Genomic DNA, 23,926 nt, shown 5'->3' with positions numbered 1-23,926 from the left:
TGTATTTAATTAAACTGAGTTACTTTTCCTTGTCTGGAAATGCAGTTATTTATTAACCTTAAATTGATTACATTAGTATTGGCTGTGTAGTTCATTGCTGTCAATATTGTACAATTAAATTTAGATCGAAACGCAAGAGACCAGAGGCATTTTGTAAAGTAGAGGGCAGAGCTGTGGTCTCTTATAACGTCACATGCATAAGTACGTACAGTGGAGTCTCTCAATATATTAATTACAGTGAGCATAATTGGTAATATAAAAAAATATGAAGCAAATTCTATCTAATTATGATAAATTATGTATGAAGGCAACAACGTGTGTTGGGAATATGCAGCGATAGCTTCCCGGAAGTAGGGCAGTATGAGCGTTTGTGTTTTCCGGTTTGTGACGTGTGCAGAAAATATTTTAAATGTTAGCAAAGATTTTCTATAATATTGACAAGATAGTCGAGTAACCACTCTTAACAATGGAAATACTTATCCTCAAAGGTTGAAGGCAGGCGGGAGGAGGCGATATAAGGTGGGACCACTAGCTAATAAGAGGGCAGATACGCATGTGAACAACAAGCAGAACTCCGATATAAAGTAGTTTTGTTTTTGCCGAAATACCACGTACGTTAGTTCATTCGTAACAATCGAACACGAAACTTCTATTTGATCAAATAAGCAATTCATTTTTTGTTGTTGACCAAATTCGACACTCATTGGCGGACTTGTTTTCGTGGACAAAATGTGGGCGGAGTAAATTCTCTCGTTTCGCTTCTTCCTCTCTGATGTTAGCAGGCGACACCTAGCACTCCTAGGTGGATGCTACCGTACCGCCACATGTTTTTGTATTTTATTATTTAGATATTATACATATATTTCACCGGTACCAACTCGTAGTAAGTTACGACGAGCTAAAAGCAAAATGTCAGCAAGTGCGGTGTATGTGTTAGACCTCAAAGGCAAGGTAAGAGGACATGATATTTGCTTAGCTAGCTTAATCTAAAATGGTTCACATATGTTTACTAATGCATCGCATAATTTGATGGTCAAAGTACAATATATAGCTAGCAACTTTACGTTCTAAGAAAAATATACAACAGTGAATTTGAGATGGGTAGTTTTTTATGTTGACACGGGAAATTAATAATATGCATTGTAGCAAGTTTCTTAGCTAGCAGCTAACCCACCAGCTAGACTGGATTGGGATGGACTGGTTCAATGGATCACGTGATGTATTGTGGCCAAATTCTGCATGATAATGGTTGTGGTGGCCATATGAACAGTATACTGTATCACAAGCTTGACAAGAGCCCATACCATCCATGGATGTCATCATGATCTCCAACATTTGCCTCCATCCAAAGGCCTGTTTTGAGAATGAAAACACACTCCATGTGAAGGCTCAAATGCATAGTCCAGTTAGACCCATGTAGATTTTTGTGTTCCATATCAAAGACACTTGAAGATATGAAAACATGATGCAAGTTCAGGATGTCATCAGGAGGCACATACCATGTAGGATGGAGAGATAGCTAGAGAAGTAAGTTCCTGTTGATTTTGTTTCACCTCTCCAGGTTCTGGTTTGTCGTAACTACAGAGGAGATGTGGACATGTCAGAGATTGAGCACTTTATGCCCATCCTCATGGACAGAGAGGAGGAGGGCAACTTATCCCCTATCCTGGCCCACGGAGGGGTCCGCTTCATGTGGATCAAACACAACAACCTGTACCGTATCCTTACTGCCACTCACTCAACCTCTCACAAAGGGGATTAGAATGACTACTGCCTCAGTATTCCTTTGCCTTTCCAATATAGAGTCCCCAATACAAATGGGAAACCGTTCCATATCTTGCTCTGGGAAAAAGGGAGAGTGATGGTTGGTTTGATTGCTTAGGTCAAAGTACTACTACTCTCGCTGAGAGCTGAAGCAATGGATAGGTTCACTTCTTGCAAATTCCACTTTATTGAGGTAGATAAAAGTCGACTCATGTTGACAGCCCCACATCAACTTTTCACCTTAACAAATGTTCCATCAGTTGTAGCAACGTCTAAGAAAAATGCCTGTGTCTCCTTGGTCTTCTCTTTCCTCTACAAAATTATCCAGGTGAGTTGCAATAAGTCTGTCTATAATGGTGTGCAGTGGTCTTATTTTCCAATAACCCATAGGTAATTACTGGTGGTTAACTGGTAAGAAATGTGTTGTATCTAGACTCAGTCTATTGTCTCTGCAGGTTTTCTCAGAGTATTTTAAAGAATTGGAAGAGGAGAGTATCAGAGATAACTTTGTCATCATCTATGAGTTGATGGATGAGCTGATGGACTTTGGCTACCCCCAGACTACTGACAGCAAGATCCTTCAAGAGTGAGTATCCTATCTAGCCCTTAATCTGTCTACAACACTCTTGTCTCTGTACAAACCTATGTTTAGCTTCCATTAAACAGTTTAAAATTCCTCCAAGTTAAACATGATAAAATAATGTAGTAGTGACCTACAGTACTGTATGTACAGTTTCTTACATTTCACCTAAACACCCAGTATGACAGACAGTTCCTCTCAGTTTTGTCCTGTCCTCTCACCCGGTCTGTCTTTGTTGGTTTGTAGGTACATCACCCAAGAGGGGCACAAGCTGGACACAGGGGGCCCGCGCCCCCCTGCCACCGTCACCAACGCTGTGTCCTGGAGGTCAGAGGGCATAAAGTACAGGAAGAATGAAGTCTTCCTGGATGTCATCGAGTCTGTTAATCTTCTGGTGCGGCACCTTGTCACGTCGTGTTCTAAGTCTAACACTCGCCTCCCTCTAATACAGTCTTCTCTATGACAAAAGGATTCAGTGTTTCATTGAAGTACTATCAACCATTTTCAACTTAGACGCATTTCTGCAATTGTTGTAAACGGTCTGACACTTCTCCCCCTTTCTCTCCTCTGTGCAGGTCAGTGCAAACGGTAACGTACTGCGCAGTGAGATCGTGGGCTCCATCAAGATGCGTGTGTTCTTGTCAGGGATGCCTGAGCTGCGTCTGGGCCTCAACGACAAAGTTCTGTTTGAGAACACTGGCCGTGAGTTCCTCTGCACTCTGCACACAGTTTGCCACTGTGGATGGGTTACAGTTCAGTTAAAAGACATGCATGTCAGATTTCAAAGCTGTTTGTCTGTATTCTCAGACCTAATTTTAGACACTAACGCGTGACTTAGCCTTTTGCTTAGAATTTCCCATAGACATCATTGCATAATTTTGTTGTATGCAGTGCACACATATTTCAAGTTATGATTCAGCTCTTACCTCTAATCAATTTAAATTCCAAACAGAGCTTTCGTTTTTCTCAGATGACTGTACTTGTACCACGTACAATCCTCTCATGCCCTGACTCTCTCTGTGGCTATGCTCACCACAGGAGGGAAGAGTAAATCAGTGGAGCTGGAGGACACGAAGTTCCACCAGTGTGTGCGTCTGTCCCGCTTTGAGAATGACCGCACCATCTCCTTCATTCCCCCCGATGGAGAGTTTGAGCTCATGTCCTACCGCCTCAATACACACGTATGTACTGTATGAGAGAGAGGCCAGTTTAATTTGATTAGATGGGCTTGTTGTTATGGGTCTGTTTTACAGACAAAGATGACTTCTTAGACAAAAAACCATGCTTCATGGAGATTCTCCATCGAAAGGGCTTCTTAGTCCAAGACTAGGTTTTATCTCTGTCTGTGTTACCGCCCCTTTAAGGGATGGGCATGCAATTAGAAGTGTACAAATTAAAGCTGAAATCCGTACTTGGTGAAACTGCCATGTCCGTTTGCAATATTAAAACAATAAAGAAGTTACTTCAAACAACGAACACTGTTTTTTACCTCGGGCATTGCACATCATTGCACGAGCGATAGAACAGCAGAGTATGTACTGCTCAGATTTTCGCCTAAAATGACATACCCAAATCTAACTGCCTGTAGCTTAGGACCTGAATCAAGAATATGCATATTCTTGATACCATTTGAAAGAAACACTTTAAAGTTTGTGGAAATGTGAAATTAATGTAGGAGAATATAACACATTAGATCTGGTAAAAGATAATACAACCAAAAAAACATGCGTTTTCTATTAGTTTTGTTGTTCCATCTTTGAAATGCAAAAGAAAGGCCACAATATAATATTGCGGTTTAGGTGCGATTTAGATTTTGGCCACTAGATGGCAGCAGTGTGCGCGCAAAGTTTTTCAAATTGATTCAGTGAAGCGTTGCAATACTGGACTATTTTGTATCAAGTCTGCCCAAATGTGCCAAATTGGTCAATTGATACATTTTCAAGTACATAACTATAGAGAACATACAAAAATTATATGGTAATACAAAATGTATGTTTACACATTCCCAGGAATGTCATACATGATGGATCATTAGCTTATACACTAACTTTCACACATCTAGATGGCCGGGCAGGGTGGGTGTGGAGCCAGAGATGGCAAAGGTTCAAACTGTAGAACCCAGTTCCTACATTTGAATATAAAAATGGATTTTATCAAACAAAACTATGCTACATTTTATCTCTGGGACCCTCAGGATGACCAATCAGATCAAGATTACTGAATGTAAGTACATTATTTACCTTCAGAGGTGAATGTATCAAACCAGTTGCCGTGCTAAGTTTTTTGTTGTTGTGCACTCTTCTCAAACAATAGCATGGTATTTTTTCACTGTAATAGCTACTGTAAATTGGACAGTGCAGTTAGATTAACAAGAATGTAAGCTTTCTGCCCATATAAGACATGTCTATGTCCTGGAAAGTTTGCTATTACTTACAAGTCATGCTAATCACATTAGCGCACGTTAGCTCAACCGTCCCGTATATGGGACACCGATCCCGTAGAGGTTAAGGAATTACTCATGTATTTATGCGTATGAGATTGTGACATTATGACATGCCATTTTGCATGTACAAGAAAGATGTGTCAATGCAGAAATTACCCTTTCGTTGTATTGATTAGTTTTTTTTTTTAAGCCTATGAAATGTATTGTCCCCAGGTGAAGCCCCTGATCTGGATAGAGTCTGTGATAGAGAAACACTCCCACAGCAGGATCGAGTACATGATCAAGGTAAACACCAGCCCTGCAACGTTACCCAGCAGCTAAGATAACAGTATGCTCTGGTATCAAATCAATAGTTAACCACAAAGCTATCATAAACGCAAATGGCATGATATTCAGAAATGCTGTATATTAATCTCTCTTTTTCTGTCTAAGGCTAAGAGTCAGTTCAAGAGGCGGTCCACGGCCAACAACGTGGAGATCCACATTCCAGTTCCCACAGATGCGGACTCGCCCAAGTTCAAGACCACGGTGGGCAGTGTCAAGTGGATCCCAGAGAACAGTGAGGTCGTCTGGTCCATCAAGTCATTCCCGGTGAGTACAACAACACACTGGACCGCATGCTAGCGTAGACCATAGTTCTCAAAGTAGGGTTCTTTGAGAGTCTGAACATAACCACAAAAATCTAAAGTGTCACTTAACTAACCTGGATACAATCCTAACTCTTGCTCTGTTTTGTTTTGTCTTGTCTCAGGGGGGTAAGGAGTATCTGATGAGAGCCCACTTCGGTCTGCCAAGTGTGGAAGCAGAGGACAAGGAGGGGAAGCCCCCCATCAGTGTCAAGTTTGAGATCCCCTACTTCACTACGTCTGGCATCCAAGTGAGCATCCTTACTGCAGTACCTCTTCTATCCACCAGGGGTCTCTTGTTGCTGTTAGTGGGAGACTGGGAATCATTCTAACACAGGATGGCGCTGTTGTAACACAGATGAGGTCTGACTGCTCGCGCTGAGAACCTGAGGTGTGCTTGAGATCGTGCTTGGTTTGTGCTTCAAAGACTGGTGTCGTGTGTGTGTGTGTGTGGTTCTGTTGTAGGTAGAACTGCTGTCATTTTAAATACAGACCGTACAACAGACAAACTGTCAGTCAACCAACACAAAGAACAACATCCCTTCATCACTGTAGCGTTGGCCTGGCGGGTCTCTGTCAGAGAACATATCTACACTAGAGAGCTAAGATGTTGACAAGCAGCACTCAAAAGGATGTACACACATTCAAATAGTTCTGCACAGATACTGTATAGCTAGCATCAGGCAACTGCTAAAAAAGAAAATCTGATCCACACGCTCACTGCTTTTAGGACTGACTTTGTTTTGCTCTGTTTTATTGAGACATTGTTTCTACCCATAATACTCAGACCTAATGGCCAAAAGGTAGTAGATGGGATGGTTAAGATGAGAACAATTAGGAGCACAGTACCAGTGTGCAGGTCCTTTTTTATGTTGGGTGGTGTTCTGGATCAGTGTCAAGCTCTCCCTGACAGCCCTCTGCTTCCAGATCTGATACCAGGGAAATTACGTCAGAGCCCAGAGAATCAAAGGAAAGCCTTTTCGTTGGCTCAGTGGTGGGTTCGCTCGCCTCGTGTCTTTGTTTCCCAATTTCCTGGTGAAAAACGAGCATGGCAAATTTATTATCGAGACGCACACCCTCACAACAGCACTAAAACAAACCGTTTGCGTCTCCATACAGGAATACAAAGCTATGAAGTCGACACATTACATCATTGTAGGGATTAACATGGGTAACTGGGATCCCGGGACTGTCCCGGGAACACTCTTCATATTTCCCCCAAAAATAAAATGACAAGACCCGGGAAATTACATTTTACCCCAAAGTGGCTAATGCAATTCCACAAAAGCAGATTAGCAAAAAATAAAATAGCACATTATCCAAACAGGTTGTTGCATGGAGTCTAGCATATTAACTTCACACAAAGTCACCATAAATTCAAAGCACACACATAATTGACACTGCCGGACTGCACACGCGACCTGAATGCCGTTAATAAACCCTACAGGAAACCCCTACTGTATAGCCTATTTTAAAAAATGTGCCTCTCTGAGTTATCATTGTGATTCTTCAGACAGTCACAAATTTGATAGGCCCCTATGCACAATACATTACATCTGTCACAGTCTGTTAACAATTCAGTGGCATGAGGGAAAATTCTATCTTCTCCTGTCATAGCGCCTAGGCTATTTTCCAATCCAGTCCCAATCCCACTGAAACCCAAAATCCTGACTCCTGTCTCGCATGGAAATTCCTAACTTTATTCTGTAATCCATAGGTTGCATTATCAAAGCACGTCTTTTTCCTATGCATGTCAAAATACAGCTATAGCTTCTCTCGTACTTGCTGCCCATATGAGAGCTTCGGTAGAGAATGTCAAATCAAATTTTATTGGCCACATGCGCCGAATACAACAGGTGCGATCAACAAACGGTATGAGAGTATATATGGATATTTTTTAAACAGAGGTTTTCCCTGTTAAGATACCTTTTTAAAAACATTTCCACTCTTCATCTCCCCGTGATTCATAAGCTGATCTGCTATCTATATAATCATCAACTCGATTTCGCCAAATATTGGAGATATTCTGTCATTCGTTGAAGGATGTTATCTAGCAAGCTTAGCAACTTTGTTCTTTTTACTTTTGTTTGACTGCCGTTACAAAGTTTGTATGATTCGACAGCTCTATACTCTGCGTCTTGAGCGCGCTCTGTGTTGAGATTACCACTGCTGAAATGCACTGAATTAATTGAGGAACATGAGAACGCTCTGAATTTATGAATGGCCTGTTTCGCAGTTCACAACAATGTAATTGTTGATCAAAGATCGTTACTCTATCATTACTAAATATCAGTTTCATTTTCTCTGATATCTTCACATAGTGGCGCAGCCAAGCCGACAAGGTGGCGCAGCACCCTTCATATTTGGGGAGAACCCAGGCATTTTTACAATATCTTGGTTTTAAACGCTTTAAATTGGCAATTTGTGACTCCAGAAAGAGTAGCTATTGCTTCTGCAAAACGAATGGGGATCCAAATAAACAAAAACGCCTGATTTTTGTGGTATTTCCCAGGACTCTTGGGATGAATATGAATTATCTTTGGGAAAATATGAATCCTTACATCATTGTGCTGCAGCACTGTGTTTTTTAGCTGGACCTGCACAACATTTGCAGCCTTAGTAACAACTAGCCTAGATTTTAAAGTTTGCCGAGGGACATCTCAGCTAAGCTGCCATGCATTGGGGCTAAACACAAATTAGGCACTTTGGGGGTGCAGGGAGTTGGATATTACAGTTGAGTTAAGAGTCAGTAAAGCAGGAGAAACTCAAGCCTGTTATCTACACCTCCATTGTGTCGTATTCTAAATAAATGTGACATGCTAGCTCACAGTGGTGATATCAGTTCACATGGCTGGAAAGCAGCATTGGTGTCTGGTGGTTACCTCACCTTCCATAGCAGGTTTATGTGTGCGTTGGGATGATTTCCTTTCTTTTGTGAGAGCGTATGACAAAACCTTTTTCAATAGGCTTTGTTCCATGTATTCACAGGGCCTCTGTCTTGCCTGTAAAGCCACAGGATATATTACCTGATCTCTATCTGGATTTACCGTCTATGCAAATTCTCTAAATTCACTGTCAATCAATCAATCAATCAATTTTATTTTATATAGCCCTTCTTACATCAGCTAATATCTCGAAGTGCTGTACAGAAACCCAGCCTAAAACCCCAAACAGCTAGTAATGCAGGTGTAGAAGCACGGTGGCTAGGAAAAACTCCCTAGAAAGGCGAAAACCTAGGAAGAAACCTAGAGAGGAACCAGGCTATGAGGGGTGGCCAGTCCTCTTCTGGCTGTGCCGGGTGAAGATTATAACAGAACCATGCCAAGATGTTCAAAAATGTTCATAAGTGACAAGCATGGTCAAATAATAATCAGGAATAAATCTCAGTTGGCTTTTCATAGCCGATCATTAAGAGTTGAAAACAGCAGGTCTGGGACAGGTAGGGGTTCCATAACCGCAGGCAGAACAGTTGAAACTGGAATAGCAGCAAGGCCAGGCGGACTGGGGACAGCAAGGAGTCACCACGGCGGTAGTCCCGACGTATGGTCCTAGGGCTCAGGTCTCTCAGTTGGCTTTTCATAGCCGATCATTAAGAGTTGAAAACAGCAGGTCTGGGACAGGTAGGGGTTTCGTAACCGCAGGCAGAACAGTTGAAACTGGAATAGCAGCAAGGCCAGGCGGACTGGGGACAGCAAGGTGTCATCATGCCCGGTAGTCCTGACGTATGGTCCTAGGGCTCAGGTTCTCAGAGAGAAAGAGAGAACGAGAGAATTAGAGAGAGCATACTTAAATTCACACAGGACACTGGATAAGACAGGAGAAGTACTCCAGGTATAACCAACTAACCCCAGCCCCCGACACATAAACTACTGCAGCATAAATACTGGAGGCTGAGACAGGAGCGGTCCGGAGACACTGTGGCCCCATCCGAAGAAACCCCGGACAGGGCCAAACAGGAAGGATATAACCCCACCCACTCTGCCAAAGCACAGCCCCCGCACCACTAGAGGGATATCCTCAACCACCAACTTACAATCCTGAGACAAGGCCGAGTATAGCCCACAGAGGTCTCCACCACAGCACAAACCAAGGGGGGCGCCAACCCAGACAGGAAGATCACGTCAGTAACTCAACCCACTCAAGTGACGCACCCCTCCCAGGGACGGCATGAAAGAGCACCAGCAAGCCAGTGACTCAGCCCCTGCAACAGGGTTAGAGGCAGAGAACCCCAGTGGAGAGGGGAACCAGCCTGGCAGAGACAGCAAGGGCTGTTCGTTGCTCCAGAGCCTTTCCGTTCACCTTCACACTCCTGGGCCAGACTACACTCAATCATATGACCTACTGAAGAGATAAGTCTTCAGTAAAGACTTAAAGGTTGAGACCGAGTCTGCGTCTCTCACATGGGTAGGCAGACTGTTCCATAAAAATGGAGATCTATAGGAGAAAGCCCTGCCTCCCGCTGTTTGCTTAGAAATTCTAGGGACAATTAGGAGGCCTGCGTCTTGTGACCGTAGCGTACGTATTGGTATGTACGGCAGGACCAACTCGGAAAGATAGGTAGGAGCAAGCCCATGTAACGCTTTATAGGTTAACAGTAAAACTGTCAAACTGTTTTAATAAATTAGACATGATCTACCCAATATAGTTATCAGTTTGAACATATTTCTATACACACATGTTAAAGAGCCAAACATGCTCTGCTAAATAAGAGTTTTTCTCAGTTTTTTGTGTCATTCCCAAATCAATATTCTGCAGTGGCATCCCACACAGAATTGAAAGACAGAGGATTAAATTACACTTTGCTTGAATTTCTCTGGAAATGAGGAGGTTTTGGCACTAATGGAAAATGAGAGCTTTCATAATCAAATGGATCGACTGAGAGACATTGACAGTGTCTTCCTGTTGTAGTGTTCTACCAGACAATGTTCACCGAACGGTTTCATCATCACTACAAGATGCACTCGTAACGTAGCCACACTTATTTAACCCTAGTGGTGGCACCTTGAGGAAAGGGTTGCTTGTAAACCGCAGCCCCTCAAAATAACTCACTCAACCAGAGATCAATGGAGCCTTCATCAGAGATGCTACTGGAAGCTACTATTTAGGGGTTTTGATGAGGAGCTATTTTGTGGCCCTCGCTGACCCCAAGGCCGCTTCGCTGGTGTTCCAGGGCCTCTTGAACTGTGCAGAGCCCCTGTGGTCGCTCCAACGGAGCCCACCGCACGCCACCAAGGTTCTCTGCTAGCATTGAGGGAACATTTATGCAGCCTGGGCTTATTACAGGGAGCACGCCATTTACTGCTCAGTGTGTGTGTGTCTGTGGGTGCGTGCCTCTGCATATGCCTGGCTGCATGTGTGAGCATGTGTGCACACTCACTCTCCACGCTCCCTTGTCTCTCACACACGACACACAGCACAAAAAAAAAGAGGAACCACATCATCAACTCCTTGATTAGACAGCGTGGTATATCAAAGTGGTGTTTTACCCCACCGCCAGCCAGGCCTACAGGCAGATGTGCATTAAGCCCCCCAGCCATATCCTATCTGAGGTAGAAAAGGGAAGTTTACCACCAGAGCGGTTTGGGCTGCTCTAGAGGCAGAGGCTGCCGGGTTTCTTTATAGCCTGCTGATGGTAGGGGGGGAAGCCACATCAGGGCTCATCTGTCCCCCTCCAGGGGATAATTACAGCCAGGTTCCCCCTCCCCTCAGACACAGTGGCGTGGCCCACCAGCCCCTCAGAGAGATGTACTCCATATAGGCCTAGTCAACCACCAGAACAGAACGCATGGCCAACTGCAAGTATTCATTATTTACAGTAAATATATCATAGTCCATATCATGTACTGAATAAAAAACTGGCATTGTGTATGAAAATAAGAACTATATTTGGCACAGATATCATCACGGATATCCTGGAAAGTAGATATTCCGGTGTTGTACCAATTTGACATGCCCAAGAAAAGCGATTGATGGATGTGCCTTTGCTGTAAGTTTTGTAAGCAGATGATAATTTGATCTTCATTTAATGTAAATAAACTGTTCTTACTGTTATAAACAGAAATGATTAGACATCTATCAGTAGTTAGTAGAACTGTCATGTAGGTTTAGTTGTTTCAAAAGAGATCTTAAAAACAAGTTGTTTGTTGGACCATGGGTGACAGATTCATTGACTATTTTTGCTTGAGCATTCATTGAAGCTCTTACCTCATGCTGATCAAATCAAATAGCTGTTGAAAAGGTCAATTGTCTACCAGATAGCCTAGAGAAACCGCTTGTTCTAAATAACTACTGTCTCTGTATTCACATTCTCTAACATCTCAGAGAAATCCTTAAACACTGAGGACACATTCATCCCCAAGATAAATATGCTATATTTCAAGAGGGTGTCCTTGAAATATGACATTTTTAGCTTGGTCCGAATGTGTCCGAAACTTTGGAACGAATGTGTGAAAATGTTTGCCAAATCGTGCCCGCTTTGGTCTTACAGTAGTTTAGAACAACAAGCATCTAAATTTGTAAGGCACCAGACTACTTAGACATAGAGTAGTAGGCTACACCTCGATTTAGCTGCATTCATTACAGCATCACATCAGCCAACCTTGTTACTGTCTGCGACTAACTGGTAGTGTAGGAATAAGAAGCTACCAATTTCACCACCGGCCGTGTAGAGTTGTAGACGGGTCAACTAATGTTGGAGACTTCAGGACGAGAAAAGAGGTCTGTCCTTGTTTCACCCTGTGGGTACTATTCCTGCATCTCTTTTGATCAAGGCTATTTCTCACTATGACTTGGTATTGTTGGCTAAACATAGAAACTATGAAATATTAGGAAAGTTCAACGTTGAATTGGCTCAGTTAGCATATCACTTTTAGGCAAGATAGGAGACTAAAGGTTAGCATGATTCAAGATAGGAGACTAAAGGTTAGCATGATTCAAGATAGGAGACTAAAGGTTAGCATGATTCAAGATAGGAGACTAAAGGTTAGCATGATTCAAGATAGGAGACTAAAGGTTAGCATGATTCAAGATAGGAGACTAAAGGTTAGCATGATTCTGGCTGATAAAAGTATGGATATATCAATATAGGCCAGAGGTAATGGAAGTGTTGGACAAAAACGTCATTCATAATCTTTAGTGATATGTATGAGGTGATCGCACAATTGAGGGTAGTTGGGGAGTGTCAACATGATAACCACCAGGCCATTCTGATGGGCCTTGTTGGCTTGCTTTGACCTGCTAGCACCCCTGTTCTGCCAATGACAGCCACTAGACCTAACTGATGTTAGCTTTGACCTGCCAGCACTGAGATCCTCCTGTTCTCACAACGTCTAGACTGCAGACACACACACACAGCTCTGAGACCGTTCAGACAGTCCTATATGCATATAGACATATTCATTCTGCATTGTGTATTGGCCGTGTGATCTGCCTCAAACACCCTTTAGAGCTTAAATCACACTTGAAATAGGCATGGTGCGTAAATGGGAGGCGATTTCTACAGCTCACAGTCCAAAAACAGCCCTAGTCTGATATGGATAATGTCAGGTCAGCAGACCGATCTACCTCTGTGGAGTAAATGTGTTTGTGTCCAACTAGGTTGCCTTTGCACCAGAGTGCAGGATCATAGCCTTTTTGGAGAGGAATGGAGCAGCTCCCTGTTATGAGACAAACCACCTTGTGTGTCTTGGAGGCAGGTTATGTCCTGATACTGGCAGTGTTCACACCTTTCTGAGAGGAACATGAAGGATGTGTTTTGGGTGCCCGACTGCATGCCTGTTGCATCTTCATCAGGACCCCCAGACAGACGGACCACACCCAGAGGTGTTCGTTGAGGAGCCTGTAAGGGCCTGTGTCCTGTTGTAGTGTGGGTTTCTTCATTACGGCCCAGTTATGATTTATGGTACCCTTGGTGTAAAGTGTTTCACTCCCTAATGCAAAAACGATCATCTTTCCCATATGGTGTTGATAAAAAGCTCAGTATTTATGTGAAGAGAGCTGGGCTGCGGTGCGGTGTGCTGTGGCCATTTACACATCGTCAAATCTGTCTGTCAGTGTAATTCTCGGGGCCATTATTGCAAGTCTTTTATACTGGGGAAGATTTAAGGCGTAATCCCCCACTCTCATGTTCTGTTAGAATCTCTGAATGCCTCAAGGTGCTCCCCGTTTCAACGAAAGCCCAGCCATGAAACAATAAGGAACTGTTTTACGATGGGGGAATATGAAGCTCAATCCACTGATAAGCTCACCACAGAGATAAGCATGCTAAATATATTGTTTGTTTTATAGGCCTCAGTGTAAAATAATGAGATTTTAATGACAGTTGCATTCTCATGTGTTCTGCTTACACTCACAGTTATGCAATATGTGTGCCCTTGGTGGGTCTTGTTCAATAGGTTGTAGTTTCACAAGAAGGGCAAGTGAAGAATTTATGAAATTTCACATAGGATTGGGAAGTGCCAGTTCCCTAATTTGTATTAATATCGAAAAGTTTCTTAACCACTTCTTCATACCAGCTCATTTCTCTCTTGAATGTGAGAATAGTTCCCATCATCTGCAGACGTTTACTTTGTTTACAGGGCATATATGACCTTATGGGTGTAACTTGGCATTGTTAAAGGTAGTATTTTAAGTGGATGTAAAAAAGAATCTTCCTTGTAAAAACAACACAGTATCATGTACAGTTAACCCTATTTTGTTATATTCAATGTACTTGACTGGTTTTCCAAACAGGCTCAGATTGACATTAAATAAACTGAGTGTACAAAACATAAGAAACACCTTCCTAATATTGAGTTATATTGAGCACCCCCTTTTACCCTCAGAACAGCCACAATTTCTCGGAGTATGGACTCTACAAGGTGTTGAAAGCGTTCCACAGGCATGCTGGCCCTTCTTGAGTCCAATGCTTCCCATAGTTGTGTCAAGTTGGCTGGATGTCCTTTGGGTGGTGGACCATCCTTGATACACATGGGAAACTGTTGAGCGTCAAAAACCCAGCAGCGTTGCAGTTCTTGACACACTCAAACCGGTGCACCTACTACCATACCCCGTTCAAAGGCACTTAAATATTTTGTCTTGCCCATTCACCCTCTGAATGGCACACATACACAATCAATGTCTCAATTATCTCAAGGCTTAAAAACTCTTCTTTAACCTGTCTCCTCCCTTTCATCTACACTGATTGAAGTGGATTTAACAGGTGACATCAATAAGGGATCATAGCTTTCACCTGGATTCACCTGGTCAGTTTATGTCATGGAAAGAGCAGGTGTTCCTAGTGTTTTGTACACTCAGTGTATGTACTCTAATTACTCCCTTTAATCACTGTTTGCGCTCAGTGTGATGATGGACATACACAGTGTGATGTTTGTTTGCTCACTCTTGTTTTTAGGTGCGCTACCTGAAGATCATTGAGAAGAGTGGCTACCAGGCTCTGCCATGGGTTCGATATATCACACAGAACGGAGGTAAGGCTGAACTAGACATTCACACCAAACCTCCCAATGAAGACTGACCCTTAACCCACCATACTGTAATCATGATCTCTCATTATCCCACCCACCAAACATCTGCATGTGAAACGCACTGTCATCTACCATCAATCGTATGCGTTGAACTATGCATGTCTGAACTGCCACGTGGCTCTGCTCCTGTACTCTGGCTCTTCTGCTTCTGGGTGGGCCCCCCACGTTGCTCTGTTGCCCCGCACATAAGTGTTGAGGCTTTTACTGGTTTCAATAGTTTTAGTAATTACAGCACTGAATGTTGCTTCAGGGACCGTTTTGCCCTGCCAGGAATAAGTCTAGGGGACACTGCTACCAAGTGGTCTGCAACGTCCGTCACTGGATTTTCCCCTGCTTCATGCAGTGCTGTGTGTGGTTCTGTTATCTACTGTACGCCATGTTGTAAGGCGCTATAGTACAGTCGGCAGTCCGTCTCTCTCCAGGCCTCTCTTCCTGATCAGGTTATCTGTGCAGGTGGTCTGAGACAGGGGCCCCTCCCCTCCCGACTCTGATTGGCAGGAAGGAAGCATCCAGGAAATAGTTGTTCTTGGCGGCCGCTGGCCATCTGTCGTACGTACTACACCCCAACTAATGGCTGTCTTACTTATACACCGGCCCCCACAGAGCAGAGCCAACCAACATATTCATTACCTCCGATATCAACCAGAGGAAGGCATTCGTCTCCGCCGACAGCCTCTCGACTGGACGTTTGTTTTGATACTTTGTCAATCGGGGGGTTGAATATTTTGTTCCGGGCGGTCTTTGGTGTCTACTCCATGCAAGGCCAAACTACAGGTCCTGGCTTTGTTGTTGTCTGTGCGTGTGGCTTGAATCCAGTCTATCTGAATCGCTGACTCGCTGATCCTAATGGAATTCATGTCAATGTTTTCACTACAGTGAAAGTAGATTAAACGGACAAGAAACAATATCTCCAGTGATCCATTCTCACCAGAAAGTATCATGATATTTGACAATATGAATCCCGGCAATTATATGGCTCCATTTTGTCTCAATCCCCTCTGAAATAGATGAGTTCCACCTCCATTGTCTGCGAGGAGAGCGAAAGCCAACACATGCTGAAGCGGTTAAGAATGATGCTGCAACTCTGACATTGATACTATCTTTTGCAAGAGTGAAAAAAGGGAAGAAAAACACGGAAGGGGGGAAAAGCTCAGAGGTCCCAGAGGACTGAGAGAACCTGCTAGCGTAGCGAGAGGGGAGGGCCGGCCGGAGAGGCTTTTGCCAAACGATGGTGACCTCTCCAGTTTGGGGTTAGCGGATGACGAATGTAGGCAGCCCACAGGGACTCCATGTGCACGCCCTTGCTCTTAAATGTTTATCTTACCTTATGTCTCTGGGTTATTGCCAGTGCATTTAGCCAAGGAATGATTTAGGAATGCACATGTGAGTAGGGGAATTCAGGGCTGCTGAAACTGAAAGCATACTTTTTCCATCGTCCCCCTCTCACAAAATGTTTCTGATAGGATCTAATAAAACAGGGATCAGTGGGTCTGTTGAATTACTTGTCTTGAGGATGGGTGATAGATTTCATACTGGGGAGGTTAGACCTTAACGTGGGTGGATCGCTGAATACTTACAGTAGATGTACTGTGTATATAGACTGAATTCTTTAGATAAATAAAGATTAAATAATACAATAAAAAATATTTTGTTGACACAGATATAAAAAATTTAAGAACGGTGCCATCATACTGCACTGTTGTATTTCACCGAAAGGGAAGGTGTAGCTAACCTTTTCCATACATCTGTATTTGTAATGTTCATGTATGGGGGATTCCACTAGTTCCGCTTAGGGTTAAAGAAAATACTAGACCTTTTGTTTGAGTTAATGCCCCTAACTTTAATACAAAATCCAACTTTATTATCACTCATCAAACCTGTTATTAAACAGATTTAAGTTGACATGTTGTGGAAGCTGTCAGGGTAATCAAACAACACGGATCACAGTGGTGTAATTACAAACTAGGTGTGAAGACGAGATATCTCATGTAGGCTACCTCATGTGCTCTGGCCACTGCCAAGTTTTACTTCCATGTTCACCCCCAAGGCCCCAACTGAATAGCCAACGCCACCTGAACTGACTGCTTGCATCATCTTGATGAGCTCTGGGTTTTAGTGGTCAAACTGGGCACCAGTTTCCAGACTGATTCCTTGCCAGTGCCCACCGCAGACTGCTACCGCGCCACCATTTTGTGTATTTTTTTTCCTCCTATGTAATTTTCTTGATCAAAAGAGATGCAACGTTAGCGGAAAGATGTCCCTAGTCTTAACTGACGATTCAATCTTCATGAGATTGATTTCATTAAAAGAGCTGAAATGTAATTAGGCATCCTTAATATTAAGCGTGGTATCCTGTATGGTTTTATTAACTTAATCTATTAAAGTTTACACCTTCAAAGGGGAAGAAGTGAATTATTATTGACCTATGTCTATGTGACATCTCAATGTTATCAAACAATGAAAGACAAAGTACTTCAAATTGCACGTTTCATATCACTTTTAAAAAGGGGCAGTGTTCTTTTATGGGGAAGCGATACTCGACACTGTACAACTCTAGAAATAAAGCACTGGCCCTAACCCAACTAGATGCCTTGATGCCTTTGGCAGCCTGACAGTTTCTTCAGGCTGATTGAAAAGCCTCGTCCGATTTGCAGAGCGCCCTTGGGGCCTTGATGTGGCCGTAGGTCCTGATTGGCATGTTGGTGGCGGTGAGGTCACGGACGGGGCTGTCGTTGAAGACTGGTGGAAAGTGTAGGAGTGGTGTGACAGGGTGATGCCACCCCCAAGGAACCTGTGGCTTTACCCCAGCACGAACATGCACTTTGTTGTGGACCACGGAGAGCCAATGGCACATCATCTGTGTGTCCCTGTGTGTGACTGTGCTATGGCCAGGAGCCTGAGTCAGCAAAGCCACGTATTGGCTCCGTCTCTTCAAGAAGAACTGTGTGCTCGTGCATTTCTGGGGAGAGGGGCGCATAGGACCAAATTAGAGACCTCCCATGAGCGTGCAGTAAAGGTCTGTAAACACAGCCTATCAATTACCACAGCCAAAGTAGTCCTGAAGACTTAAGCTGTCTTATTCTACCCCTTTAATGTTCTCCTCACTCAAAAGCCATATAGGAAACCAGCATGTGCTTGATGGTTAAGAGGACAGTCATTTTCAAGGAGACTTTGGGGGGGTGGAAATAAGCCACCAGACCCATTGTCTAGCCCGTGGCATGTGCACTCTACAATAAAAAATAGTTATCCAGGCGAGTCGGGGTAATTTAGACTGGTGTGTAGACTGGATTAAAGAGTTCCGTTAAGTCAAATATTTTTAAAGAAATGTCATATTACCGAGAAGTAATATTTTGAAGTTTATTAGGTCTGTTAAAGTTGTTTTGAAGGGGTCAAAAGTCTTTAGTTTTATTCACATGAAAACATTCTGTCAAACGAACAATATGAATTCCCACATTTAGAAAGCGAACAGTTGAGTTTCACTAGAAGTAAACATGTTATGATATTTAAAGTGTGTGTGGCAGCAACATGTGGATGTCTGTGTTAGACACTTCATAACTACCAAATTTGGCACTGTATTTCTCAAACCACCGTCACATGTTAAAGGAATTACAAATGTCAGTAGTGCATTTCAAACCCACGTCACGTAACAATACTATTGGGCTCAGTTCACCATTGTTCCAAGTGCCTCTGGTTCCCCCTAGCAACCACAGAAACACTGCTCCACCGTAGGCGTTGCACTTAATTGCTCTTAAAGCAGATATGATTTAAGGCAAATGAAAACCAGATACGCTGGGCTTAGGGGGCAAGCGGTTTCATCACTCCATGTCTAATGTTCCACACCACACTGTTTCCATAACAAACTGTGTTTTTTTTATTGTTATCATTACAGAAATTGAGGCTGTGTTCTTTAGGCTAAAGAGTGCGATTTTGGAGAGGTTTCCACTAACAGACAGTACTGATCTCGTTAAATCCGGCCCATGCTGCGTGCTTGCCCTCGTCGTAAAAGTGAATTCACACAGTCCACATACATACATACATACATACATACATACATACATACATACATACATACATACATACATACATACATACATACATACATACATACATACATACATACTGTACATATAGTACCAGTCAAAAGTTTGGACAAACCTACTGATTCCAGGGGTTTTCTTTATTTGTACTATTGTCTACATTGTATGGAATCATGTAGTAACCAAAAAAGTGTTAAACTGATTCTTCAAAGTAGCCACCCTTTGCCTTGATGACAGCTTTGCACACTCTTGGCATTCTCTCAACCAGCTTCATGAGGAATGCTTTTCCAACAGTCTTGAAGGAGTTCCCACATATGCTGAGCACTTGTTGGCTGCTTTTCCTTCACTCTGCAGTCCAACTCATCCCAAACCATCTCAATTGGGTTGAGGTCGGGGGATTGTGGAGGCCAGGTCATCTGATGCAGCACTCCATCACTTTCCTTCTTGGTCAAATAGCCCTTACACAGCCTGGAGGTATGTTTTGGGTCATTGTCCTGTTGAAAAACAAATGATAGTCCCACTAAGCGTGAACCAGATAGGATGGTGTATCGCTGCAGAATGCTGTGGTAGCCATGCTGGTTATGTGTGCCTTGAATTATAAATAAATCACTGACCATGTCACCAGCAAAGCACCATCACACCTCCTCCATGCTTCACGGTGGGAACCACACATGCGGAGATCATCCGTTCACCTACTCTGCGTCTCACAAAGACACGCGGTTGGAACAGAAGATCTCTAATTTGGACTCATCAGACCAAAGGACAGATTTCCACCGGTCTAATGTCCATTGCTCGTGTTTCTTGGCCCAAGCAAGTCTCTTCTTCTTATTGGTGTCCTTTAGTAGTGGTTTCTTTGCAGCAATTCGACCATGAAGGCCTGATTTCATGCAGTCTCCTCTGAACAGTTGATGTTGAGATGTGTCTGTTACATGAACTCTGTGAAGCATTTATTTGGGCTGCAATCTGAGGTGCAGTTAACTCTAATGAACGTATCCTCTGCAGCAGAGGTAACTCTGGGTCTTCCTTTCCTGTGGCGGTCCTCATGAAAGCCAGTTTCATAATAGCGCTTGATGGATTTTACAAACTGCACTTGAAGAAACTTTCAAAATTCTTGAAATTTCCGGATTGACTGACCTTCATGTCTTGAAGTAATGATGGACTGTTGTTTCTCTTTGCTTATTTGAGCTGTTCTTGGTCTTTTACCAAATAGGGCTATCTTCTGTATACCACCCCTAACTTGTCACAACACAACTGATTGGCTCAAACGCATTAAGAAGGAAAGAAATTCCACAGATTAACTTTTAACAAGGCACACCTGTTAATTGAAATGCATTCCAGGGGACTACCTCATGAAGCTGGTTGAGAGAATGCCAATAGTGTGCAAAGCTGTCATCAAGGCAAAGGGTGGCTACTTTGAAGAATCTGAAATCTCAAATATATTTAGATTAGTTTAACACTTTTTTGGTTACTACATGATTCCATATGTGTGTTATTTCATAGTTTTGATGTCTTCACTATTATTCTACAATGTAGAAAATAGTAAAAATAAAGAAGTACCCTGGAATGAGTAGGTGTGTCAACTGTACGTACACACATACATAAACAAGTACACAATCCGTTGTGTGTGAGAGGGAGTGCGGATGTCATGCTCACCTCTACTCAAAACTCAGATTCCTGAACGGATAAGCAGTCAGAACTTGGCTTGAGCGAAGAAACCAAACTCCATACAGCTGTGTGCTTCCCATTGTAAATGTATGTGTGTTTAAGATGTTTATTTACGACTCATACTGCCAAGCATAGCACCAGAGGAACTTAACGTCTCCTTACAAACACACAATCTTTGGTCTGAGGGAACTAAAATAAGGAAACTTATCCTTGAGCTGGTTCTGCTGGTTTTAACAAGAGTTGTCTCTACTTATTGTCTTTCTTCTGTTTGTTTTATAATGGGTGGAGCCAACTCCCACAAGACGAATCACTGTTTATTTTGATTGGCTCTTGGAGTAATATTAAAACGTTAATGAATTGTGTGTGTTTTGAGGTCAAGATGGAAGGGTAGGGAAAGGACTTCTCTGTAAGCATTCGCTTAGCTTTTATGGCCAAACCAATGTTTATAGATCAGTCAATATTCATGTATGACTGTCAGCGAAATGTATGTTGTTACTGATGAGATCACTAATTATTATTTTAATTTTATTTTTTTCTCCAGATTACCAGCTCCGAACCCAATAGAAGCTGCAGCAGGGGAAAAAAGGACCCATATTTCCAGGATGTATAATTACCTATAGTCCTATGTCATGGGCCGTTGTTGTCAAATGTCTTAATATTTGTTTTCATTTCCATCTTTAAAGTTTGGTTCAAGTTTAGTGCCATAATATGAAAATGATACTCCTCTGAAAATTCCGAATTTAGGCTTTTATTTGTTTACAGTTGTACTCCTCCAAAAGCAGTGAAATGTATAATATTTCTAGAGTTACGCAAAGGTAGGTCAGTTGCAAATAATGAATACAATTATTGATACTTTACTTCCTTGTGGTCTAGCGTTCGAAGCTGCTGCCTCCAGATCACATATACCGCTGCAGCATGGGTTTGGATCTGTACCACTGCTATGTCCTCTCTCCTTCCTCTCTATATCTTTCCTGTCCAATAAAAACAGAAAATATGTGAGTGGGACTGCCACACTCCTTTAAAAAAAAAATTATATATACTTTCCCCCTTTTCCATCTAAATTACCTGCTTGAAATGTTATTTCATAGGTCAATTTCAGGTGTTACAAGTTGAGTGTGACCAACGAAACAGTACAGTGTTATAAGAAGCTAATGTGAATTGACAAACTGCATTCTTCATTTCTCTGTTCCATTTACTTGGTGATAGCCTGACTCAAAGCTGAAAAAGCTCTTTAATCTATTTTGTCTGGTCAGGCTTCATCAGACATCAGTCTGTGTGGCTGTTATGATGAGATAAGGTGCATTGGTACATTCATGCAGATCAAAGTGAGCACTTAAAATAGACAATGTAATAAAATATGTGCCACATTAGTTTTTATGTTTGTGTCATGACTCCAAAAGTACAGTTCCTTTAGGCCACCATTACCCCTATGAAGAATACAATCCTGAATGTTTATTAAGGATGTATTAATTGCTAATTATCTGATTCATTTAAAAACATTTTGTGTTTTTCCGTTTGTCATTTTGATCTTTCATTCGTTTTTTGGTTTCTTATCCTCACAGTGGTCAGTGGAATTAAGCTAGCTATTAAATGGTTATACGTGTACACTCACCGGCCAATTATAGGAACATCACCCTATTCACGAAAATGGATCGCTCCTACAGACAGTCAGTCATGTGGCTGTGGCTTGTTATAGAAAGCAGGCAGACAGGCATTCGGTTACTGTTCGATTTAACGTTAGAATGGGCGAAACGAGTGACCTAAGCGACTTTGAACATGGTATGATTAGGGCTGTGGCGGTTACGAAATTTCATCAGCCGTTGATTGTCAAGTAAATAACTGCTGGTCTCATGGTAGTTGACCGTTAATTAACATAAACACATTTTGCATCTCCTGGCTTCCAAGCACAGCCTACAAGGCACTGATGCAGACCTTTTGGAACATCTACATTTTAAAAAGTCTAATAAATCCATGTAATATAGCTTACACCTTCACAATAAATCCATTATTTATTTTAGACAGGTCTAAAGAAACATGATATGAAGAAAATGTATTCTATTTCAGAATAATAGAATAGCATACTCTGAGTTGTCCTTATGTTAGGTCCTCATCTGGCTATACATTTTACATTTTAGTCATTTAGCAGATGCTCTTATCCAGAGCAACTTACAGTTAGTGGCTATGCCATATGGCTGTGGGCTACACTAGTTCATTTAGCAGACAAGATTTGCTTAGAATTCCGTAGCATTATTTTATAGTATGAAGAATACAATTGAACAAAGCTGTATAAAATGGAAAGGATATTTTCTCCAAACGATTTGAGGGAGTGCGCACACGCGGCTATTCTGTGTTGAGCGTTAACAAAGAAATAGGTACTCCTATATACTAGTTATTAATGTAACTTTAGTTGTTCTACAAATGTTGGGCTATATGTTTAGATTTTTAATACATTGTAAGGCTGCATGATGTGACTCTAATGATGATGTGTCTCTCATTCACAATTTGACAAGCACTTGATAATGCCTCAAATTTCCTGGCGGCATCCGCTTTGTGTGGCAGTAATGCCCCTAAAAAAATCCATGCCTTTTGCGGCCAGTGGCCGTTGTGCCCTTGGGCTGAATATAATAATGATAATTCCCTTCTCACTCACATGGCTCTCTTATCACGTGATTGGGTCTTTCTCACAGGCTTCAAGTGAAGACCAACACATCAGGGACACAACTGCGCGCGTACTTACCAAATTCCTAAGTGCATATTGAAGATATTGGAAGAACTGTCCACATTTACTTTTTGTCAGCCAGCAAGATGAGTAGGCCTAACGAACAGCAAAAGCACTAGCCTATGTCAATCTACTATCCCCCATAGTGCAAAAGTGGACCTATTCTAGTCTGTGCGAGAAATAAATATTCCAAACATTGTTCTGATCTGTTGTGGGATGCGATAGATCCCAAATTAATACAACCACTAGCATCAAAAAAACTGTTTTACGCAATGAGGCTGACGCAACAGATCAGAACGTTTAGCTTAAAATGTTGATCAACTATTAGGCTATTGCTTCACATTATAAGTGCAGAAATGCGCACACAGCAGTAGGCTATAAGCGGAAAACACCATTATCAAGTGACCCTAAATGCGATTATGCAATGCTTTTATTATAAAGGTGCATTTTCTGTGTGAAAATTATCTTCCCCAAACTTGTATGCCAGTTAGGCTCTACACCCCTTATAAAGCGGATTAATGTGCTTAATTCTAAGAAGTTATTTGCCCACTTTAGTTGTGATACAAAC

The 23,926-nt window shown here is 42.3% G+C and overlaps 1 protein-coding gene across 2 annotated transcripts; it reads left to right on the top strand.

The window, feature by feature from the left end:
- Positions 1–426: 426 nt before the first annotated feature.
- Positions 427–22,009, top strand: LOC121533611 (AP-1 complex subunit mu-1). 2 transcript variants are annotated; one of them, XM_041839704.1, is made up of 12 exons: positions 427–519; positions 1,562–1,718; positions 2,025–2,092; positions 2,220–2,350; positions 2,591–2,738; positions 2,920–3,046; positions 3,383–3,525; positions 5,001–5,072; positions 5,220–5,378; positions 5,539–5,664; positions 14,805–14,880; positions 21,181–22,009. In XM_041839704.1, the coding sequence occupies exons 2-12, from the start codon at positions 1,598–1,600 to the stop codon at positions 21,201–21,203; spliced, it is 1,194 nt and encodes a 397-aa protein (XP_041695638.1). In that variant the 5' UTR covers positions 427–519; positions 1,562–1,597; the 3' UTR covers positions 21,204–22,009. The 2 variants fall into 2 exon arrangements, with proteins under 2 accessions (XP_041695638.1, XP_041695637.1); XM_041839703.2 differs by lacking the exon at positions 427–519 and adding an exon at positions 739–951.
- The last annotated feature ends 1,917 nt before the right edge of the window (positions 22,010–23,926 follow it).

This window comes from Coregonus clupeaformis, unplaced genomic scaffold, assembly GCF_020615455.1.
Source record: "Coregonus clupeaformis isolate EN_2021a unplaced genomic scaffold, ASM2061545v1 scaf1131, whole genome shotgun sequence".
Lineage (NCBI taxonomy): Eukaryota > Metazoa > Chordata > Actinopteri > Salmoniformes > Salmonidae > Coregonus > Coregonus clupeaformis.
The sequence above is the reverse complement of the archived record's forward strand: the minus strand, read 5'-3'. Positions and strand labels throughout refer to the sequence as shown.